This window comes from Aedes aegypti, chromosome 3 (assembly GCF_002204515.2).
Source record: "Aedes aegypti strain LVP_AGWG chromosome 3, AaegL5.0 Primary Assembly, whole genome shotgun sequence".
Classification (NCBI taxonomy): Eukaryota; Metazoa; Arthropoda; class Insecta; order Diptera; family Culicidae; genus Aedes; species Aedes aegypti.
This window is the reverse complement of record NC_035109.1, coordinates 108,759,003-108,780,469: the sequence shown is the minus strand read 5'-3', so window position 1 is coordinate 108,780,469 and position 21,467 is coordinate 108,759,003. Positions and strand designations below refer to the sequence as shown.

At 36.3% G+C, this 21,467-nt stretch overlaps 1 protein-coding gene across 1 annotated transcript in view; it reads right to left on the bottom strand.

Moving 5' to 3' along the window:
• Window positions 1-21,467, bottom strand: part of LOC5570162 (neuronal PAS domain-containing protein 4) — a 201,156-nt gene that overhangs the window by 74,611 nt on the left and 105,078 nt on the right. The window contains exon 4 of the mRNA XM_021850707.1: window positions 18,697-18,761. Within this exon, the coding sequence (XP_021706399.1) occupies window positions 18,697-18,761 (65 nt within the window). The remainder of the gene's footprint in view (window positions 1-18,696; window positions 18,762-21,467) is intronic.

The following is a 21,467-nucleotide window of genomic DNA, read 5'->3' as shown; positions in this document are numbered from 1 at the left end:
AAACTACACAATTTCACAGAATTTTTGTTGTTCGTCCATCTGTTATCTATAAATATATGAGAAAATTAGAACAAACTCACTGGTTGCTCAGGTAAGCACTTTGGTCTATTTTTGTCAAATGTGTTTAATATCATCGATTCAAAAAGGATATAAATATGAAGGATATACATAGTTTTTAAATATGAATGATAGCAAAAGTTGATCCAATGAATAATTCTAAGGACAGGGCTGGTAGTAGGTTTCTTTTTAGAGAGCTGGTGTCTCTTTCAATGTTAATATCTAAAATGTCTCTAATTTTAATGGAAAGTCTCTAAAGTGTATATTTTAATCAAAATGTTTTTAGATTCTCTTCTTCCTTATTTTACTTGTTTGGAATGCTAGTAAAAAATTGTACCGGCTCCAAAAAAATCTTCCGAAACTATTATGAGTTCAATAGGCTCTTCAAGAATTTCCTCACAGGTTCCCCGAGGAAAAGCTTCAGAAATTTTCATAGTGAGTTTTTAGAATACAGGGGTTCTTAAAGAGATCTCTCCAGTTATTTTTCTGATGATTTTTCCACCAATTCTACCAGAAATTACTCTAGCGGGTTCTCAAAGGTGCTTAGATGAATTTCTTCAGAATTTGCCCTAGGAAATCCTTGAGAACTCCAGTAATTTCCTCAGGTATTTTTTTTTTCTGTTTCTGTTCGGGATGAACCACTGCGACCAGTTTTTTTTTTGATCTTTTGTGGTATATCCGTGTCCTTTGTTTAGTGCATGTCGTTCTACTCCATTACTATTGAGAAATAATGAAATAGTCGTTTTTTATACAAATATCATTCTTTACCATTTTTCATAGAGCCTCTTTAGAAAAAGATACCGCTATTTATACCTTTTGGAGAAAACAGTTTGTCACCATTAAACTCTCAAAAGCGCGCCCCTTAATCAAGTTGGGCCACTAAACTGGATGAATGATACTGATTTTGACATGCATCGGTACTCTAGCGTATCAAATTATTGCTTCTACTTATAAGATTCAAAGACGTTTTTTGAAACTGTGAACAGGTTTCATCGCATGAGACATTTAGATTCCTTAAAACAGAAAGCTTATTTTAGAATTTAAGAGTTCTGCTACTCCACCAATTCGGAATTGTTTCCCTCCTAGATATCGAATGATAAACTCTTGAACTCGGAACGAAATTGTCTCATGAGTTGAAACCAACCTCAGATACTGATTGAGCCATTTTTCCACTTCGACCTCCTCATCATCTAGGACAAATAGGTGGGTCTTAGTGACTTGTTACTCTCTTATACTCTTCCGACCGTAACTTATAAGCATTCACAAGAACAGATACAACAAGAGTACAATATGGTAGATCTTACCCCGTAACGCACCTCGTAAAGGTGATCTACCTGCGTTACGGGTATTCCTCAGGTATTACTCAGGATTCTGTTTTCAAAACTATCCTAAGATTTCCTTCAGATTTTGGTTTAACTTCAACTGTATCCTCCAATTGTTATGTTTCTACAAAACTTCCTCTGAAGAAATCCGCAAAGGTTTATTCCAAAGCTTAAAAAAATAAAATAAACATTAAGATTTTTTTTAAGACCCAACAAGAGTTTTTCCGCTTGTTCCTTCAAGATTTATAATTATTTCCTCCCAGAAATTCAAAATTCCAGATTTTTTTTTCTTAGAATTTCTCCAGCATTTCATCCAAGTAAAAAAAATCTCAAAACATTGGGTTATTTAATACTACAGCAATTTTTCCGATCATTTCTATATAAATTTCTGTAGATATTTTGGTCAAAGTTTTTCGTGAAATTTTATTAGAAATTACTGCGTAGCACTATTCTGAAATTCGATTAATTTTTTCAATTATCTTTGCCAATTATCTAGGAAATCTTTTTAAACTTCCTCAAGAGTTCAGAGGTCCTTGTTTATTAAGGGTGACTTTAAACTTACACAAATTCTATCAGATCTTCTTGAGAATTTTCTTCAAAAATGCTCCATGTTTTTTTGGCATTTGCCTGGATGCATTCATGGAAGAATTCCTGAAAACAATCTTTCGAGACTTGCTTGAGAAAATCTCAAAGAATTATTGTAAGAATTTCTGTAGAAATATTTAAAGAAATCTCTGGAGCTTAGAAAAATGCCTAGTAGAAATCTTTATAAATCCTGAATGAACACTTTAATGAAAATCCGTAGAAATGTATCGAAAAGTTATTAATTGAATTTTTGAAGACGTTTTGTCAGGAATTTTAAAGGATTTCCCCAGGGAAATCGATGGATGAATCACTGGATAAAATCTTGGAGGAGTTAGGACTTTTTTGAAAAATCTATCAAAGATTTTATTTACGAAATTCAGGCTTTCCTTGGAAAAATTGAAGTTGAGTTCTTGAGTTATAAACAAAATTCTCGTAGAAATTCCCTAGGAAAATTCGGGGAAATTCTTTGGAAAATATTAACTAAATGAATACTTTAAAAAGTACTGTCTAAACATTTAAGCAAATATCTAAATATATTTTTAATGAAATCCCTAGAGAGAATCATACTCTTATCTTCTGGCTCCTATTAAGTTTTTAATGTTTTCTTGGTTACTTTTAGGTCTCTTTTGTGGTTTTTTTCCAGACAACAGTTTTCTAATTTCCTTATTCCTAATTTTCAAAGCACTTAGTTGCACTAGTTTAAGAATATTTTTATTTGTAAGAAAATCTACTTTGAATTTTGTTAGCAATTTTTCATTCTATGGGAGTCAAAAAGAACAAGTCTTCTAAGAATTACCTATGTATTTTTTTTTCTGTTGAGCTGAAAAATCAGCTGAAAATATCGTTAGAACGCCTGTAAACAGTAGAATTTCCTTAAATTAACTCAAAACCAACAACTATAGTAACTTTTTAATTTTAGCCTAGGATTCCAAGGGATTTTTTTTTTTTTTTACCTTCACTGCACATTGGTCCCAAGGCCATATCTAGGAAGACAAAAATGATTGCGCCTAAACCGTCAATTTTAGATATATGGTGTCTTCGGCAAAGTTTCTCCATATCTTTCAGACATTTTTTTCAGAGATGTGAAATTAGGGTGGCCCACATGGTTTACGAGATCAGCACATAAACTTTTTTGCTGACGCATTTAGGACTACACAATGTTCTACAATGTTTTAGAACAAACGATTTGGAGCAACTTTGCCGAAGAACCCAAATTTCTATCTCTTATGGTTCGCGAGTTATGATTTTTTTTAACAAAAAAGTTAGGGTGGTACTGAAAAATCAGTTTTTTCTTGATAACATTTTATGCGATAATTTCTCGCAAAAACTTTGTTCCGAGCACTTTTAGAACTTTTGATTGCGCAACTTTTTGCCGAAGAAATTACTGTTCTATCTCTTATGGTTACAGAGTTATCACAAATTTTCTTCGAAAAAATGGTTATTTTCAAATGCCGATATCTCCGAAAGGCGCAAACGGATTTTCAATCTTTAATTGGCATTAGAAAGATAATTTCTTTCTCTGTTTATGGTGACAAAACTGTGAGGACGTTTTTTGTTTGAAAAGATTGACAAAATTTTGAAAATAATATGTTTTTAACCGAAAATTGTCTTTAACTTGAAAAATATTCGGGATAGCTCCTTGGTGCCTTCAGCAAAAATGTGCAAAATTGAAAGTTCTGATAGTGCTTCATACAAGGTATTCATAAAAAATCAACGCTTACACATATATTCACCATAAACCGAATTTTATATGGTAAAGAAAGCGAAAAAAGAGATATTTGCTAGAACAATCGAAATGTATGTATGTAAAGTCATTTAAAATTGAATACTCATGTATTGATATCGATCATAGTAAGCGGAATCTAAGGAGTTGAAAAAAGGAAAATTATTTGCTGAAGTAGTTTTCGAGTGATCAAGGCCCACCTTCTGGTTCGTTACCTTAGACAGATATTTGGGATTTATATCTGGCTCTTGTTCAAGATTCATGCATTCTTCAACAGGCGAATGCTGCCCTGACTAATTCGTTGTGGCAGATTTATTGGATTTGATTGAATTGAATGGGATAAGTTGGATGCCCAGATAGAATAATTGCAGTTACTTCTATATTTCTATGGGAGGATATCACGGGAAGTAAGGTTTTGGTAATTTGAAGGAATTCTTCAAAGTATACGTTTTGTTATCGTTTGGGGTTGATAATATAATAAACGGAACCGGTATTGAACGCATGACCTTCTGCTTAGTAAGCCGAAGCGGTAGCAATTTATAACCAACCACGGCATAGGTTAGCTGGCAAACATTATGTCGCGTGAAATAACAAGACACCATTTATGGATTGATGTTCCATGGATCACTGTTAAAACTGCTTCAACAACTAACTTTCCCTAACTCCAAACATTTCGCTTACTGTGATCGATCTTATTTCATTACATATATTTCTAATTTTAAATGACTTTACATACAGTTATTCCGGTTGTTCCAGCAAATATCTCTTTTTTCGCTTTCTTTATCATACAAAATTCGGTTTATGGTGAATATATCTTAAAGCAATCATTTTTTATGAATACAGTAATACCTCGATATAACGTAACCTCTTTATAACGTAACTCGATATAACGTAATTTTTACCTCGATGTAACGTAACTTTTTTTTGACCCCATTTATTTTTACAATTTTTATTAAAAACATGGTTTATGAACTACTATAAACAGTTTTCAAGATACAAACACCAACCAATACTAAATCAAAGCAATTCAAGCGTTTACTATCACTGAATATAGTCATAAATCGATATCGAAATTTCTCGACGGATTCTGAGGATGCATTCAGATATTCCGCTAATAATTGCTTCATGGGCTTATCTTAAACTCTCCTGGTATTCATGTATAAAACTTAAAACCTATTCTTAAAATAATTCCGACAAGGATATTCCAGAAATTCCACAAGTTAACCCTCCTGATATTCATGTGTAATTTCTCCAGGATACAAAGTGGATTCAACTATGAATTCCTCAAACAATTCCACATATGATACCTTATATTTTTCCGGAGTCTAGAAATTTATAAAATTTTTCAGCATTTTTTCATGAATTCTTCCAGCGGCCCTTTTAAAGAACAATCCAGTTATAATGCTCTACAAATTATTCAAAAAACCGTACATGTATTCGTCCAAAAACCTGAAGAACAATTTTCTTGGCATTTCTCCACCAATTTAATTATGATTTTCTGCAGAAATTTTTACAAATATTTATGCAGAAACCATTCTATATTCTACTTTAGGTTCTTCAAGGATTCTATGTGAAATGAAATCTTTTATTGAATTTCATTGATATCATCATGAATTTCGAAAGATTCCACTGATTCTTTTTCATTTTGTTCTTCAAGTAATTCTTGAAGACGATAAGTCTAGAAATTTTTGTGTGCATAGTTTTTATTACAAAAATATATTCTGGGATTTCAAAAACTGAGCATCCTCCTCCTGAGATCCCCCAGAAAAATCTCCTTAAATACTGCCGAAAATTCCACAACGTATTCGTTCAGGAACTTTTGCTTGAAAAATTACTCGAAGATAGTTCTTGTTTTTGATAGTTTTCTAGTGATTTCTTCATGAATTCTAAAAAAAACATTTTTCAAATAATTCTTGGGACATTTATTCTAAAATTCTGTCCATAAGTTACAAAAAGATTTGCTTTAGGAGTTTTACCACGAGTTCCTCATAACAAAATTCTTAAAATTCCATAACTGCTTGCTAGAATTGTTCATGGTTTGCTCAACATTAACATTTTTAAAGATTTCTGAAAGATCTCATCTATGAATTTCTTTTATAGTTTCTCCGAGTGTTCAAGGATTCCTTAAAAGTTTTTTTCCTGAATACATTTCATTAGGGATAAAAAGGTAAAAGTAAAAAATAAAACAAAAAGAAAAATATAAAAAATATATACGGAAAAATAAGTTAATAACATATGTGAGATAAACTGAAAATACTTGCTTGTTCAATAATATCAGTGTTACACCCATTTTCTCACCAAACAATACATGATGAACGAAATTCAGAAAAAAAAATATTTTGCTTCGATATAACGTAACCTCGATATAACGTAATGAAAATAAAAATCGAGTTACGTTATATCGAGGTATTACTGTACTTTGTATGAAGCACTTTCAGAACTTTCAATTTTGCACATTTTTGCTGAAGGCACCAAAGAGCTATCTCGAATGTTTTTCAAGTTATAGACAATTTTCGGTTAAAAACATATTATTTTCAAAATTTTGTCAATCTTTTCAAACAAAAAACATCCTCACAGTTTTGTCACCATAAACAGAGAAAGAAATAATCTTTCTAATGCCGATAAAAGATTGAAAATCCGTTTGCGCCTTTCGGAGATATCGGCATTTGAAAACAACCATTTTTTCGAAGAAAATTTGTGATAACTCTGTAACCATAAGAGATAGAACAGTAGTTTCTTCGGCAAAAAGTTGCGCAATCAAAAGTTCTAAAAGTGCTCGGAACAAAGTTTTTGCGAGAAATTATCGTATAAAATGTTATCAAGAAACAACTGATTTTTCAGTACCACCCTAACTTTTTTGTTAAAAAAAATCATAACTCGCGAACCATAAGAGATAGAAATTTAGGTTCTTCGGCAAAATTGCTCCAAATCGGTTGTTCTAAAACATTTTAGAACATTGTGTAGTCCTAAATGCGTCAGCAAAAAAGTTTATGTGCTGATCTCGTAAACCATGTGGGCCACCCTAATTTCACATCTCTGAAAAAAATGTATGAAAAATATGGAGAAACTTTGCCGAAGACACCATATATCTAAAATTGACGGTTTAGGCGCAATCATTTTTGTCTTCCTAGATATGGCTTTGGGACCAATGTGCACTGTGCAACAAATATTTGCCAATGTTTGTCCTACCCATGGTTTCGAACGTGGATGCGCCTCTGCTTGGAGGACCTAGGACACCGGCACAAAATATAAAAATACTCATTTTACTACTATGAATAGATAATGGCCTTTGCCATATCCAAAAAACGACAAAGGATCGCTAAATATTCCAGTACATTGCATTTATATATTCCAGGAAGTTTTTGGATGAACTAGAACACCTGTTGTACTCACTAATTTACCAAAACTTTGATCTGACAATACAGACGCTTCTTAAAAATATAATAATCTTCTAAGGTCCAGTATTGTGGGACATTCTTCTACATATAAATGATAAATTGATTTTCGTTAAATAACGTAGAATCATATACCCAAACTCCAAAGAGTTCTTGGAAGACCTTAACTTGCACACATTCTAGCCTGATTACGAACCCAATGTATCAATAATATGTCAATAATGCTAAAAGAGCATATTTTTACTAAATAATATAAATTAATTTCATACAAGTAAACTCCAAACGGCAAAACCTCGTTTTACGCACTGATTCAACTTACGCACCAATTCAATTTACGCACCCCCGATCTAGTTCATAAATTGAGGTTACAGTGAACTAGTTTCTAATAATGGTGTAAAAGAAAATACTCACTATACCGATTTTAAACATTGTTCGTGATTAAACATCGCGAAACCGTAATTTTTCACAATTTCTTGGTTTATGCGTTACTCTACGGTTTTTTAAATTATGTTACACCATGTGTTGTAATATCGCATAATGTATTCAACATTCAGTGTTTGGACGGAATGACATGTGTAAATGCATGTAATTTTAAAATATACCCTGGAAAAGTATTTTGCTTCAATCTGATGTGTGTTGGGATGTAATAGAACACACATGATGTAATAAAACTTCGAAAAGTATGAATTTTAAGAATACGTTACGGAAAAGTCTGTCGAGATAAATTGAGATTTTTCTGCTGTTAGTACACAGCAAAAATAATGTGTGATATTACGTCTTTTTAGATGCACTTCATCTGCGTTGCGAATGAGATGCAATATTACTTTTCTACCGCAACATTTGGAAGAACTTCAGAAACAAATATCTATGAATTAGAAACATGTTATATGAATAAATCGTAAAGAAGCCGATTTAGTAAAAGAAAACATCCATATTCATTGTTTTCTAATTCAAATTTATTTTTGTAATATGTTCTTCTCACTTTCAAAACACTTACATTTTAGTGATGAAGAAGCCTCAGAAACTAGGGATCCTTTATAAGAGAGATACGCGGAAGCTGAGATTTCTTTCAAAGAGTGAGCCAATCAAGCAACGAGAGCTGTCAAAGTGTGAGCCAAACGAACATGCGTTATGTTTGTTTTGAACTTTTCTTGAGGAGTAATGTAATCCGCTTGAAATTATTTCGGTGAAAGTTGTTTGCTTAAAGCAAAAAATATGAAATATGGTCCTTTTTTGAATTTTTGTCAAAGCGATATTTAATTGTTGATTTTTTCTGCTGTTTATTAGTATGGAAATGTAGCTCAAGGATCTATAACGAAACAAAATACACTTTTTAGCAATGAGGAAGTCATGCCCGTGTTACAATATTATTCTCGACGCCGAGCAAACTCAGCACTGCTCGTCTGTTGCTAAATCATTCCATTTTACTTCCGCTTATCTCTCATATAAAGGATCATTTCGTTTCAATCTGATGTGTTTTTGAATGTAATAAAGCACACATGGTGCATTAAATCATTGAAATACATGTTGATATGCGTTGGCATAACGATTACAAGAAATTTTAGAATACATTATGGAAAAGTCCGTTAGGGCAAATTCAGATTTTTCTTGCTGTATACTTGTAGATGGATAAGCCGTGCATTGTATCGCAGAAAATAAATAATTTCCGTCTGTTTTACGTAATTCGAGTTCGCACATCTCCGGGATGATCAGAACAATTCGCGTCTACATTACTGAAACCAAGAAATGAGGAACCATTGCGGAAGGGACGGGAAGAAAAATATGGCAGAACTAGACAAAACGGTAATTTATCTGTTCATTTATATACAATTGCAGTGAGCAACTTCTTACGATTGGGGCGGCGGTGGAAGTTGAGGCTAGCGGGATGCACTCGTTGTGAGGTTTGTTTTGTTTCGAGTTGGATTTATTTGTTCGTTTGATTGTTCACGTTTGAATTATTGAATTCTGTGTGAGTGCAATTTTTCTGCTGCTTGGCTTCGAAACCAGGATTTGCGCGATCGATGGAACGAACGAACGAATCAATGTGGTGATTATTGTTTGTACAGTTTGTTTTTATTGCATCTTGTCGTCGTCATAGTCATCGATGATTCATTCGATAAAGATTGGGAATTTGATAGTGGATGTTGTTGTGGGAGATGCTGAAATGGTGGAAATTTTCCAGCGGATTGAAAGAGCCATTACCGAGTAATAAAAACGGTAAATATCGCTTCGAGGTCATACGGAAATTGTTGGGTACCTATACATCCAAATCAATAATGGGGAGATGTCACTGGCGAGAACAATTTGCAGTCAATGGGGTAGATTTTCCTTGCAGTTGTGTGCGATGCTCTTTACGAGACTTAATTGAGTGCATCACGCAATTCTGCCAAGTTCAATCCGATTTGCGTTGTTGGACAACGTCTGGATTAACACTTCTTGAAGGCCTTTCCGGCAATTTGCTCGAGGATGTTATCTTGCAGTCTTCTTATATCTGTACCAACCTTGTTGAGATAATTGAACACAATTATGCTATTTTCCTTCGGGGAATTGGCACGTGTCATGCGCAATGCTATAAATAATGCATTGCATTGCAAGCGATAATTAGTAGACATTCAAACTTTTGTTGTGATTGTTCATTCGTATTATTTTTATCTCGATCAAAAGTTCGTTTCCAATACAAATTTTGATTTTTATTTTAAAATTAAAATTTGACAGATAATTTAAAAAAAGATCTCAGTGCTATCGTTTCAGAACGATGATAACAATGAGGTGTACTTCTGAGTAGTGCCATTCATCGAAATTCCTAATCTATCATTACCTAGCACAATCCATTCCCTAATTTCGTTTTGACTGATTAGTGTAAATCTCCACCAGAACCAAACTGCACACACGTGCGGCACTCCGATCTGTCTCTCGCTAAAGACTGCTCCCACAGCCCCCCGAAAAAAGGCGATGATCTTAACATTAAAGTAAACGAAATTGACCGAAAATGAAATCGAAAGAAGCTGAAAACACAAATCGCAGTTGGGAACTCATTAATATTCAATCATAGCCATTAGGGCGGTTGCGATCAATAATAATAGATACACAACAAGATGCCTGGACTAACATTGGAGGTTGTTTGAGGAAGCGCCCCTAGACAGACGCCCGCCAGAAAGAAACCAGCAGGGGAAAAGTACGGCATCCAAACCGATGATTTTCGTTGTCTGTCGAGATGATGGGCACTGCTGAATGATCTGCGAGGGGGCTTTTGTTGGGACTAGTGGTGAAGTCCGCGACTACAAAGCAAAGCCATGCTGAAGATGTCTGGGTTCGATTCCCGGTCGGTCCAAGATCTACTTGTAATGGCAATTACCTTGACTTCCCTAGTCCTGAGTATATTCGTATGTAGAATTGTCAACTTTGGCAAAGAGCAGGCTCTGTCCCAGTGGGGACGTAATTCAAACAAGAAGAAAAAGAAGAATAATCTGCTGCTTGCTGATGCTGGGAGCTTAGATCTGGACGACGAAGACGACGATGAGAGATGATGACGAAGACGGGGGAGGATCCGTTTAATGAAGGTGGGAACTTTTCGGGGTGCGTTGATTTGTGTGATCTGGGCGAAAGGCGTTTTCGGTGGCTGGGATATGATGAGAACTAAATGAACGGCTTCAGTCGGGCGGGAAGAAGGGTAGGATCTATTGTTGTTATGAATTTTGGCTAAGGGAACATCAATAAGAGCATAATTAAAGGAATAATTTTCATTTGGAAACCGAATTCAAAATCCCAGTTCATATGAATACTTTTCCTTAAATTACATACTAAAAACAAGGTTTATGGACAAAAGGTCGAAAGACAAATGGTCGAAAGGACATAAGGTCGAAAATGATTTGCTTGGTGGATTTTTTTTCCTTTTTTGAAAAAAGATCATCGACCTTCTGTCCCTTTTTTTTGTTCTTCGACCTTTTGTCTTTCGACCTTCTGTTCTCTCGACCTTCTGTTCTCTCGACCTTTTGTCTTTCTACCTTTTGTCATAGATTCTAAGCATATGTGGCACCGAATACTTTTTGAAGTCGGCATGGTGAAACCAACGAAGGCCGCCTATTTGGCTACCCGGGAGACGGCTGCTTGGGCTTTTCTGCGAGTAGTTGCGATTGTCGTTCCAGACACTACACACTCAAACTATTTTACGGATTCCTTTAAAATCTCATCAGCTGAAAAGTTTGGTGAAATTTTTACAGTATACGATAAAAAATCACCGGAATCTGTAAAATTTCGATGGGATAACAGTGTTTTATTTTACCGAACTGTTCAGCTGTTGATAGTACGATCTTAGTACAATAATGACCCGATTTTGTCAGCCCCCGATTTTGTCTACCCCCGATTTTATCTACCCCCGATTTAAGCATCCTTTTTTGCCCCATTTTGTCAGCCTAAAAGTTATTTTTATTTTAATAAGACTAAACACGTCTATACTGGCAATATGGGGTACATAAGGTAAATGTTGACCTTGGCCATTTCTATCAACTAGTGTCCAAAATTTTGAAATTTGAAATTCTTAATAATTGTCCAAGAATTTTATCAATGTTATTTTGGATTACGGTACAAAGAAAATTGGAGAATTGAAATATTGTTTATAATAACAAAATCATAAAACCAAGTTCTCAAGTTAAAATAAAACTTGAAACCAGCCAAAAAAAAATATCCCGATTGTAGCTCTTTCCTGATTTTGTCATGTACGGGGACATTACTGTATGTACTAGAAGTTTATCGTCCGCGTATACAAATATTTGACCTCCGGTAGGTAGATCTTCGAAAACGCCATCCATAATAATCAGGAACAGGATTACCGATACAGTCACCCCACAGTTATGGATAGCACACAGATATGGATCAGAGTTGAATTAAAAAGGGAATATCATCATCAAATGGAATTGTAATTACGTAGAAAACATTTTCTATATGTGAACCATAAATCGGTACAGCATCGCAATCAATTATAATGTGCTTATGCATAGTTTTGCCGTGCGTAGGAAATAAAATGTCAACCGTATTCCCAGAAGTGTTGATTCACAACTGTGGGGCAATGAAAACCATACCACAGTTATGAATCAATGATAAGATGATTCCGAAACAAACGCCAAAACGTATGCTTTCACTAGCACACCATTCGTTTGCCACGCAGATAAATTGCTGTTATAGTGTTCTGATCCATAATATGAGTCGATTTGATCCATAATAAGGAGCCTCCTCATTCACTGATCCACATCTGTGGGGTGGACATCGTTTGGAATTTCTATCGAAATCGACACTTTTTCGTAAATAACACTACGGAACACGTTTTTGTCTCAAGCATCAAAATACCGCTATTTACTCAATTAAGTGGTGCTGAATCCATTGCCGTTTTCAAAAATATCATAGCACGTCTAGTTTTTGAGATATTGACTGTTGGAAATGCAAAATTTTACTATATCAGTCAACTTGCATACAAGTTTTTCAGCTTGTATGGCAATTTATTTGCTTAGTTTGTCACAGAATTAAAACTTCATGTGTAAAATAATACTTATCAACAAAGTTCATAGTACTTTCGATGATGAAAAGTTATTTTTTGGTGGTTTAAAAAGTATTGTATTTTGCCATACAAGAGAAATGAAAAATTTTGTATGGAGACTGCATGCATGTTGAAAAAATCAACTAAATCATAATTTTATCGTGCAATTTCAACTAAATCATATATAAATTGAAAGTTCATGTTCTATTTTGCATGCTTAGTGCATAAGATTACAAAAAAGTTTGATAAATCATACCTTAAATTTCATGTAAACATCAATGAAACCAGTGTTTTATACAACGTTGGTGGACTGTAGCCAAAAATTGAGACGTGCTGGAACATTTCTGAGAACGGCATTAGATTCAGCGACCCAAAATCTACTAGAGGCAAATAATTTGTTTCTTGAGACACGCAAAAATATCATATTTGTTACGCTGTGTAATCGGGTATTTTGAGATGTACTCTCAAAAACAAATATATTTTGCAGTGCTAAGTAGGTAATTTTGTTTTGTACAGCGTCAGAATGATTTTTAATCCTATTTTGTTTAGGAAAATGACCCTTAGCTGATCCATAACTGTGGGGTGACTGTATGACGGATCCCTGTGGAAGACTTTGTATTTCCTATGACTACCCTGATGGAACGGATTGTTGGAAAATTTCGAATTAAATGCAGAATATGACCGGCTACCACCTGACCAGCTTTTCTAGAACGAAAGGCGTCCAAGTCAGGTTAAAGGCTTTCGAGATGTCCAACGAGATCATCTCGTTGTGATAGTTCTTATCTTTCGCTTCTTGCTAGACCTTACCAAGGGCCGCAAAGTAGGTATTAGTTCCATACCCCGGCCTGAAGGCATGTTGCCGGTGATCGAGTAGGTGTTAGTCGACGGTTTACCATCCTTTCTACTACCTTCGAGAGGCAGCAAGTGAGGGAAATCGGCCGCTTGCTGATTCCCGCATTTGATTTCCGGGCTTCGGGATAGGAACGACGAGACTTTCACGCCACTAAAGCGGGTAAGTGTTGCCAGTCTGCAGATTGCTTATCAGTTCGAGCAGTACTAGTTTCCCTGGTCCGTTAAGCCTCTTCAACACAGGGTAACCAATGTCATCAGGACCGACGTGTGCTGTTTCAAACGAATTTAAGTGTAAAACCGTTCGCTCAAAATTATCGAGATTGAACTAGATTGTTTATGAGCCGTTGGGCCAGTTATTAAGTGTAAAACGTTAGTTACACAACATTCACGGGCTAGAAAAATCAAAGCGAATAAATTGCGCGGTGAAACTAAACATCAGAATGGCCAAGTACACTGTAACCTCAATTTACAAACTAGATCGGGGGTGCACACATTGAGTTGGAGCGTAAATTGAATCAGTGCGTAAAACGAGGGAGCTCAGTTCGTAAAACGAGGTTTTGCCAATTTATCATTTCTATGTAGGAGAATGTCTCACAATACTGGACCCTAGAAGATTGTTATATTTTTAAGAAGCGTTTGTATTGTCAGATCCAAGTTTTGGTAATTAAGTGAGTACAGCATGTGTTCTAGTTCATCCAAAAACTTCCTGGAATATATACCTGCAATGTACTGGCATATTTAGCGATCCTTTGATGTTTTTTTTTTTGATATGGCACAGGCCCTTATCTATTCATAGTAGTAAAATGAGTATTTTTATAATTTGTGCCGATGTCCTAGGTTCTCCAAGAACTCCATTGAATATAGGCCTTGGGATCTAAGACCGTAATTTGAGATTAGGGGTTACTTTTCAATAACTCCACAGGCCCCTAACCATTAATGTGAGTAAAAGGTGTATTGTAATAATTTATGCGGATGTCCAAGGTACTCCAAGGACTCCATTGAATATAGGCCTTGAGATCTACGACCGTTATAAGATATTAGAGGTTACTTTTCATTTACTCCACAAGCCCCTTACCATTCATGTAAGTAAACGGTGTATTGTAATAATTTATGCGGATGTCCTAGGTCCTCCAAGGACTCCATTGAATATAGGCCTTTGGATCTACGACCGTTATAAGATATTAGAGGTTACTTTTCAATTACTCCACAGGCCCCTAACCATTCATGTGAGTAAACGGTGTATTATGATAATTTGTGCGGATGTCCAAGGTCCTCCAAGAACTCCATTGAATAAAGGCCTTGGGATCCACGACCGTAATAAGAGATTAGAGGTTACTTTTCAATTACTCCACAGGCCCCTAACCATTCATGTGAGTAAACGGTGTATTGTAATAATTTGTGTGGATGTCCTTGGTCCTTCAAGATCTATATCGAATATAGGTCTTAGGATCTAAAAGCGTAACCAATTATCAATAGATGCTTTTTTGATATGACACAGCCCCTTGTCTATATGTAGCAGTAAAATGAGTATTGTTATAATTTGTACCGATATCCTAGGACCACCAAAGACTTCATTGAATAGAGGCCTTTGAATCTACAAACATGATCAATGGTCTATGGGTAGTTTTTTAATATGGCACAGTCTCTTAACCATTCATTTAAGTCAACGGAATATTTTAATGTTTTGGTGCTCCAAGGACTCCATTGAATAAAAGCCTTAGGATCTACGGCCATAATAAGTGATTAGTAGATAGTTTTCAAATACTCCAAAGGCCCCTTACCATTTCTGTGGGTAAACGGTTTATTGTATGAATTTGTGCGGAAAAAAATCTAATCTAAAATCTCTATCGAATATGGGCATTGGGATATACAAGCGTAGCCAATCATCAATAGATAGTTCTTCAATATTGCAAAGGCCTCTTACTGTCCATATTTGCAAGCAAAGTGTTGTATTGAGTTGTGTCGATGTTTTTGTGCTTCTGAGGACTCCACGATATATAGACCTGAGTATCTACAAACTTAAGTAGTTGTACATTGATGATACTTATTTATAGCATAAAATATAAACTCTTAGGGCTAAGTAGCCCGTCATTCGGTTTGGTAGCCTTGTTGATTTTCCAGATTGCAATTTCAAAGTGATAAAACTCAGTCATCTTAAGTAATATTGATTCTTAAAAGTATTACTACTTGAGCTTACATATAGAAAAAATGCTGATACATTTTCAGCAATGTCAGTGCAAAACCTAGTGATTTTCTTTAATTCGCAATCGTGAGACGGTTTGGCCACAATCATCGATGCCCACTACAAATTTCAATGACGGCCTACTTCGCCTTAATATAAGCAAATGGATCAATGTACTGATGTTCATGAATTTACTTCGTTAAACAAGTGACGTCTATTGAATATGCGTAAAAACAGACTTCGATTTCAAAATGGCGTCGGACATCGATTTTCGTCATCCACTCGCCGTGCCCGTTCCGAAAATACCCATATTGCATGAATTTCAAACGATTTTCTGAAACCGGAGGTCGCCATATTGGATTCCAAAATGGCGTCGGACATCGATTTGCGTCATCTTCTCGTCGTGCCCGTTCCGAAAATACCCATATTGCATGAATTTCAAACGATTTTCTGAAACCGGAGGTCGCCATACTGGATTCCAAAATGGCGTCGGACATCGATTTTCGTCATCTCCTCGTCGTGCCCGTTCCGAAAATACCCATATTGTATGGGTTCCCAACAATTTTCCCAAACCAGAGGTCGCCATCTTGGATTTCAAAATGGCGTCGGACATCGATTTTCGTCATCCACTCGCCGTGCCCGTTCCGAAAATACCCATATTGCATGAATTTCAAACGATTTTCTGAAACCGGAGGTCGCCATATTGGATTCCAAAATGGCGTCGGACATCGATTTGCGTCATCTCCTCGTCGTGCCCGTTCCGAAAATACCCATATTGCATGAATTTCAAACGATTTTCTGAAACCAGAGGTCGCCATCTTGGATTCCAAAATGGCGTCGGACATCGATTTTCGTCATCCCCTAGTCGTGCCCGTTCCAAACATTCCCATATTGTATGGGTTTTCAACGGTTTTTCCAAACCGGAGGTCAATGATTTCCCACAGAATTGTCAAAACTCAATTTACGCACTGCGTAAAAAAAGTGACTTGAATTGTAAACTCAAAATTCGTAAAAAAAAGTGACTTAAATTGAGATAGCGTAAAAAAAAGACTTCGTAAATTGAAGTTTTAGTGTACTGCGGTTCATCTTAAGACTCTTTCAGGAATTCGTTCTGAAGTTTCACCATAGACTTTTGCAGAAATTTCTAAAGCCCTCAGTACACTCTTTGCCAAGTGTGCAAATTTTTCCACACGCATAAACTAACACTTCAATATCCACTTGACACTTCAGATGTTTTGTCATTGTTGAGACCGATGTTTGCATGTTGGTTTATGCGTGCGGAAAAATTTGCACACTTGACAAACAGTGTACTGAGGGCTTAAGGGTGATTATAAAACGAAGCCAAGCTTTGAATTTTCAAGTGCACAAGACGAGAGAATCTGACAACAGTTCGCGTTGAAAACCAATCAAGTTGCTTGCTTACTGGTGGAGACCAATGGGATAGATTTTCAACGTGGAGCGCTGGTTGGTTCTCAAGTCTTGTGCTCTTGAAAATTTGAGGTGTGGCTTCGTTATATAATCACCTTAACGGATTCTAAGGGAATATGGGGTATAATGCACCGTTGAGGCAAAACGACTCACGGTGCTCTTTTGAGCTATTTGCGCAGTAATTGGGAACAATTTTTCATCCGGGTCTGATATTAAGGATTCCCAACATACGATTTGACAAGAATAATTCCACTGAAAATGTCTAAATTTTTCTCAAACATTAATAGAAGCCTCAAAAAGTCATTTTGCCCCGGTGGTGCATATTACCCCAGATACACTTACTTGCACTTTTTTCAGGATGTTTTCTTTAGCGTATTCTTTTTCATTCCGGCGTTACGTCTCGATTGGGACAGAGCCTGCATTGCTGCTTAGTGTTCTTATGAGCACTTTCAAAGTTGAGCTTTCTTTGCCAATTTACTTTTTTTGCATGCGTATATCGTAAGGCAAGAACGAAGAACTCTATGCTCTGGGGAGTCGAAAAAATTTCCTCTATGAAAAGATCCTCGACCGGCGGGATTAGATCCAGCGACTCTCAGCTTGGTCTTGCTGTATCACTACGCGTTTACCGCTACGGCTACCTGGGCTTATATAAGTGGGTTTATGGATGGTTATATAAACTTACAAAAGTGTGTTGACCAGTGAATCAAATTATCATCAAAATAGACGAAAAATAAACAACAAAGCAAGCTTGCTTACAACCGTTTGTCGCAACTGTTGCGGATAAGGACACAATCAAAAGCAAAATTGTCATGACAATTACAGAGCGCAACATTGTTGCAACCTTTTCAACTCGCCAATAATCAGTTATTTTACTCACAAAACCAAAATTTCTTTATGGATGCTGTTTGATAATGTGTCAATGTTTACCAACACGGAAAAAGTTCTCGAAAATTGCAATGCGAAGCCCAGAAAATCGCTGCGCACGTGGTAATCGATCTTTGTCATATTCTGTTCAAGTGATGATAAACTCATGTTGCGGAATGAAATTGTTGCAACAAGAATAGGAGGTTGTAGTATAAGAGATTGAGCCATAATGAAAATGAAAAAAGCAAGCATAAGCTTTTATAAGACACAGTCTTCCACATCATGCGACTGTTCATTGGTTGATCGACTGAACCAATCAACAGACAGCTGTCAAGGATGAACGGGAAAGCAAACGTATAAAAGGGCACCGCCTGATGCGGTCACATCAGTTTATCGACGATAGTTGAAGCGAACGGACGAAAAGGAGCAGCAGTAGCAGCAGCGGAACAACAGTGGAGAAAGCTACACCGCTCCGACGATGAGCAAGCGGGTGGCACCGCCCTCTGTTCGTCGGAGCGTCGAGAAACAGCAGAGCAGAAATCGGCGCCCAGTGTGTTCCTCACTGCGGCCGTCGAAAGAAGCGGATTTAATAGAAATGAAGCTGCTCTGGTCACGACAGAGGTGACATTGTCTTTGTTGCTGCCTGTTGGTTGACAATTGATTCACTGGTGTTGACTCAACTACTGAATTTCAAATTTCAAATACAGTTTATAATAATGCTACCTAAAATATACCTAGAAGTCAGTTCACTCACTTACCTTGGAGAATCCAATATTTGGTGTGGGAGCTGTATGCAGTCCAATATCAATGCTACGTTTAAGCGCTGCAAAAAAAAAGAAAACGAAAACTTTCATTAAATTACATTCCCAAACAAAAGCAGTGAGAAAAAAGTCTACAATGTTTCTTCCAACATTGATCCAAAGTGAATCTGACAATAATAGACCTTATTTGCAACAAAATTGCAACTTGATGGTGTTGTTACGAACTCTCCTGGACGACTAAAGTGGTCTAATTAAACGCATGAGTGGTTCAGTAAATAGATGCATTCAACATTTGAACGGAACAGATTTGTACCATTTGAGAGATGGAGGTGGATAAGAAACTGCGAGGCTTGCTGAAATGCGAAAGAAAAATGACACAGTTGACCTCGAATGCGCGCGCGATTCTCCGACTCTGAATGGTTGACTGACAAGACGGCAAAGAAGACGCCCTCCTCCAAACGAAGCCGGATTAAGCGGAGGCCAACGAGTTGATAAATGAAGTTGGTTCGGCGGAGAGTTGAGCAGAGTACCCGGTGCTAATGATAGGTTTACAAATTAACTCACATTAGCAAGGTTGGGGACCATCTGCGGTGTGTGAAGGGTCAATGTAAGCCTGGAGAGTAGGGCATAAAGTTTTTTATGATGAACTTTTTGATGAATTGATTTGTTGAATTGTCAGAAAATTCACATTTATGCCATGTACAAATTGTGGTTGAGTTGTTTAGCTTACTTTAAGAAAATGTTATTTGAACAACTTTGCTGAAGACATTTTTGACTCAGCTCTCTATTTGAGCTATGCAAATTGCTTCTAAAAGTTAAAACTTGGGGTGGACTTGAGAAATTCTGTATTTTTTCTTATATGTTTTTATTATTGGTATTCCACGTTGATCATCGTCATGCCAATCGGTTTTCATTGATTAACTTTTTTCACAAGTATCGGATTGCTTTGTGGTCATCAACATGGCCGATGACCACAAAGCATTGTAAATATACATTTGCATATAACTTTCAAATGACAAAAATCATAGGCTTGCGATGCGCAGCGAGCCTAACAAAAACAAAATAATGTCTTAACTTTCAAAATCAATCAACTAAGCTCTGATAAAGAGTTAGGTCAAAAGTATATTGAACAATGTGTCTCATTGGAACATTTTCTAAAAGTTTGCTGAAGAAAACAATCAACCAGTTTGATTTTAAATCAAATATAAATGAGGTTAATACTATTCAAGTTTTTAAAGAAGATCCAAAACTTAAATAACCCACAAATTCTCTGAAGACATCTGTTAGGTTGTGGATTCGGAACATTATGCAATGACCCTATCAACCATGTTGATATAAGCTTAACTAATCAAAATGTTCAACGAATTAAGGGCGTGTAAAGTGGCTGTTAGCCTAATCAACAAACTTGAATTCAAACACTCAAGACCCAAGGGCTAGGAGTGGTCTCGTTTGCTTCGATATGTTGAAGCAAGCGCATTGCCTCGATTTGTGCCAAATGGCATATGAGACGCGGTTGACTCAGTAGATGACTTTTACAAATAAGCACTCAATGGTGCCGGGTTTGGTACTGTTCGAGCCAAGTGCAGTGATAATCTGCACAAAATGGCTAATGAAGTGCCCGCGTAGTATAATGCTCACCGGGTGGCTGTTAGTGTATCGTTTATAGTGAACTGAGCTTCGAATGTCTCTAGTATACGTTACATTGAGCTAATCCCTTTAACAATAATGGGTTGAAAGCGTTTTGTTGCTGAGCAAGAACCTGCTAGGGTGATTACAGGAAAGAGATAATATTAATGAAAAATACAAATAGACATGGGCGTAGCCAGGATTTTATACTTGTTTATTACAAATTGACAATTTCAATCCATTTGGAGATGTTATTCTAAAGCTTTTCATAAACGTGCATCTACTTCATTCTATTAAAGTGGGAAAAGTAGAGACTTAAGCATATTTCAATTCAATTTCTTGACTAGCTAGATGATGTAAGATGTAGTTGGCGGCAAAAGAGGCCTGCAATTAACCAAAGTAAATCAATTGACGCATATGGAGTTGTTCGGTAATCCAATTCGTATGGTTTTTTAAATCATCAGGTTGAGATGGATAAATTATAAGTGAAATTATGAAGAGAATCTGTGTGCTCAGGTGGGATTCAAACTCACGACTCTTATGTGCTAGACGAGCGCTTTACCAACTTAGCTATCGAGTTACTTGGTGACCCAATAACTCAGAAGATTACAAGTTTCCAATTCAAATCTCAACAGTTCACGCAGACTCTTTCCATAACCCATATATATCATGTATCATGTATACATATGCGAGCATAGCAAGTGTGATATATTAAGGTGAAGATGATTCGAAGCCAAACCTCAAATTTTCCAAAGCACGAAGAACCAAACATCCATCTAAGCTGAAAACTTAATCGATTGGTCACTAGCTGAAGATGACTAATCAATTAAGTTTTCAGCTCAAACAGGTGTAGAGTTTTTCAGATTTGTGCTCTTGAAAATTCGAGGTTTGGCTTCGATTCATCTTCACCTTAAGAGTTGAAACTATTTCGTAGAAGTGCATGAATGGAGGAAGCCCATCAATGTGATCAACGTGTCGCTCGCATTGAAGTGATGGCATGATTTCTGCAGAGAAACATCTTAGTTGGTAAAGCACTCGTCTAGCATAGTCGTAGGTTTGAATCCCACCTAAGCAAGCTCGTGGATTTTTTTTTCATGGTTTCATTCATTTTTACCACGCGTAACGTGTTAGTTAATCCAAGT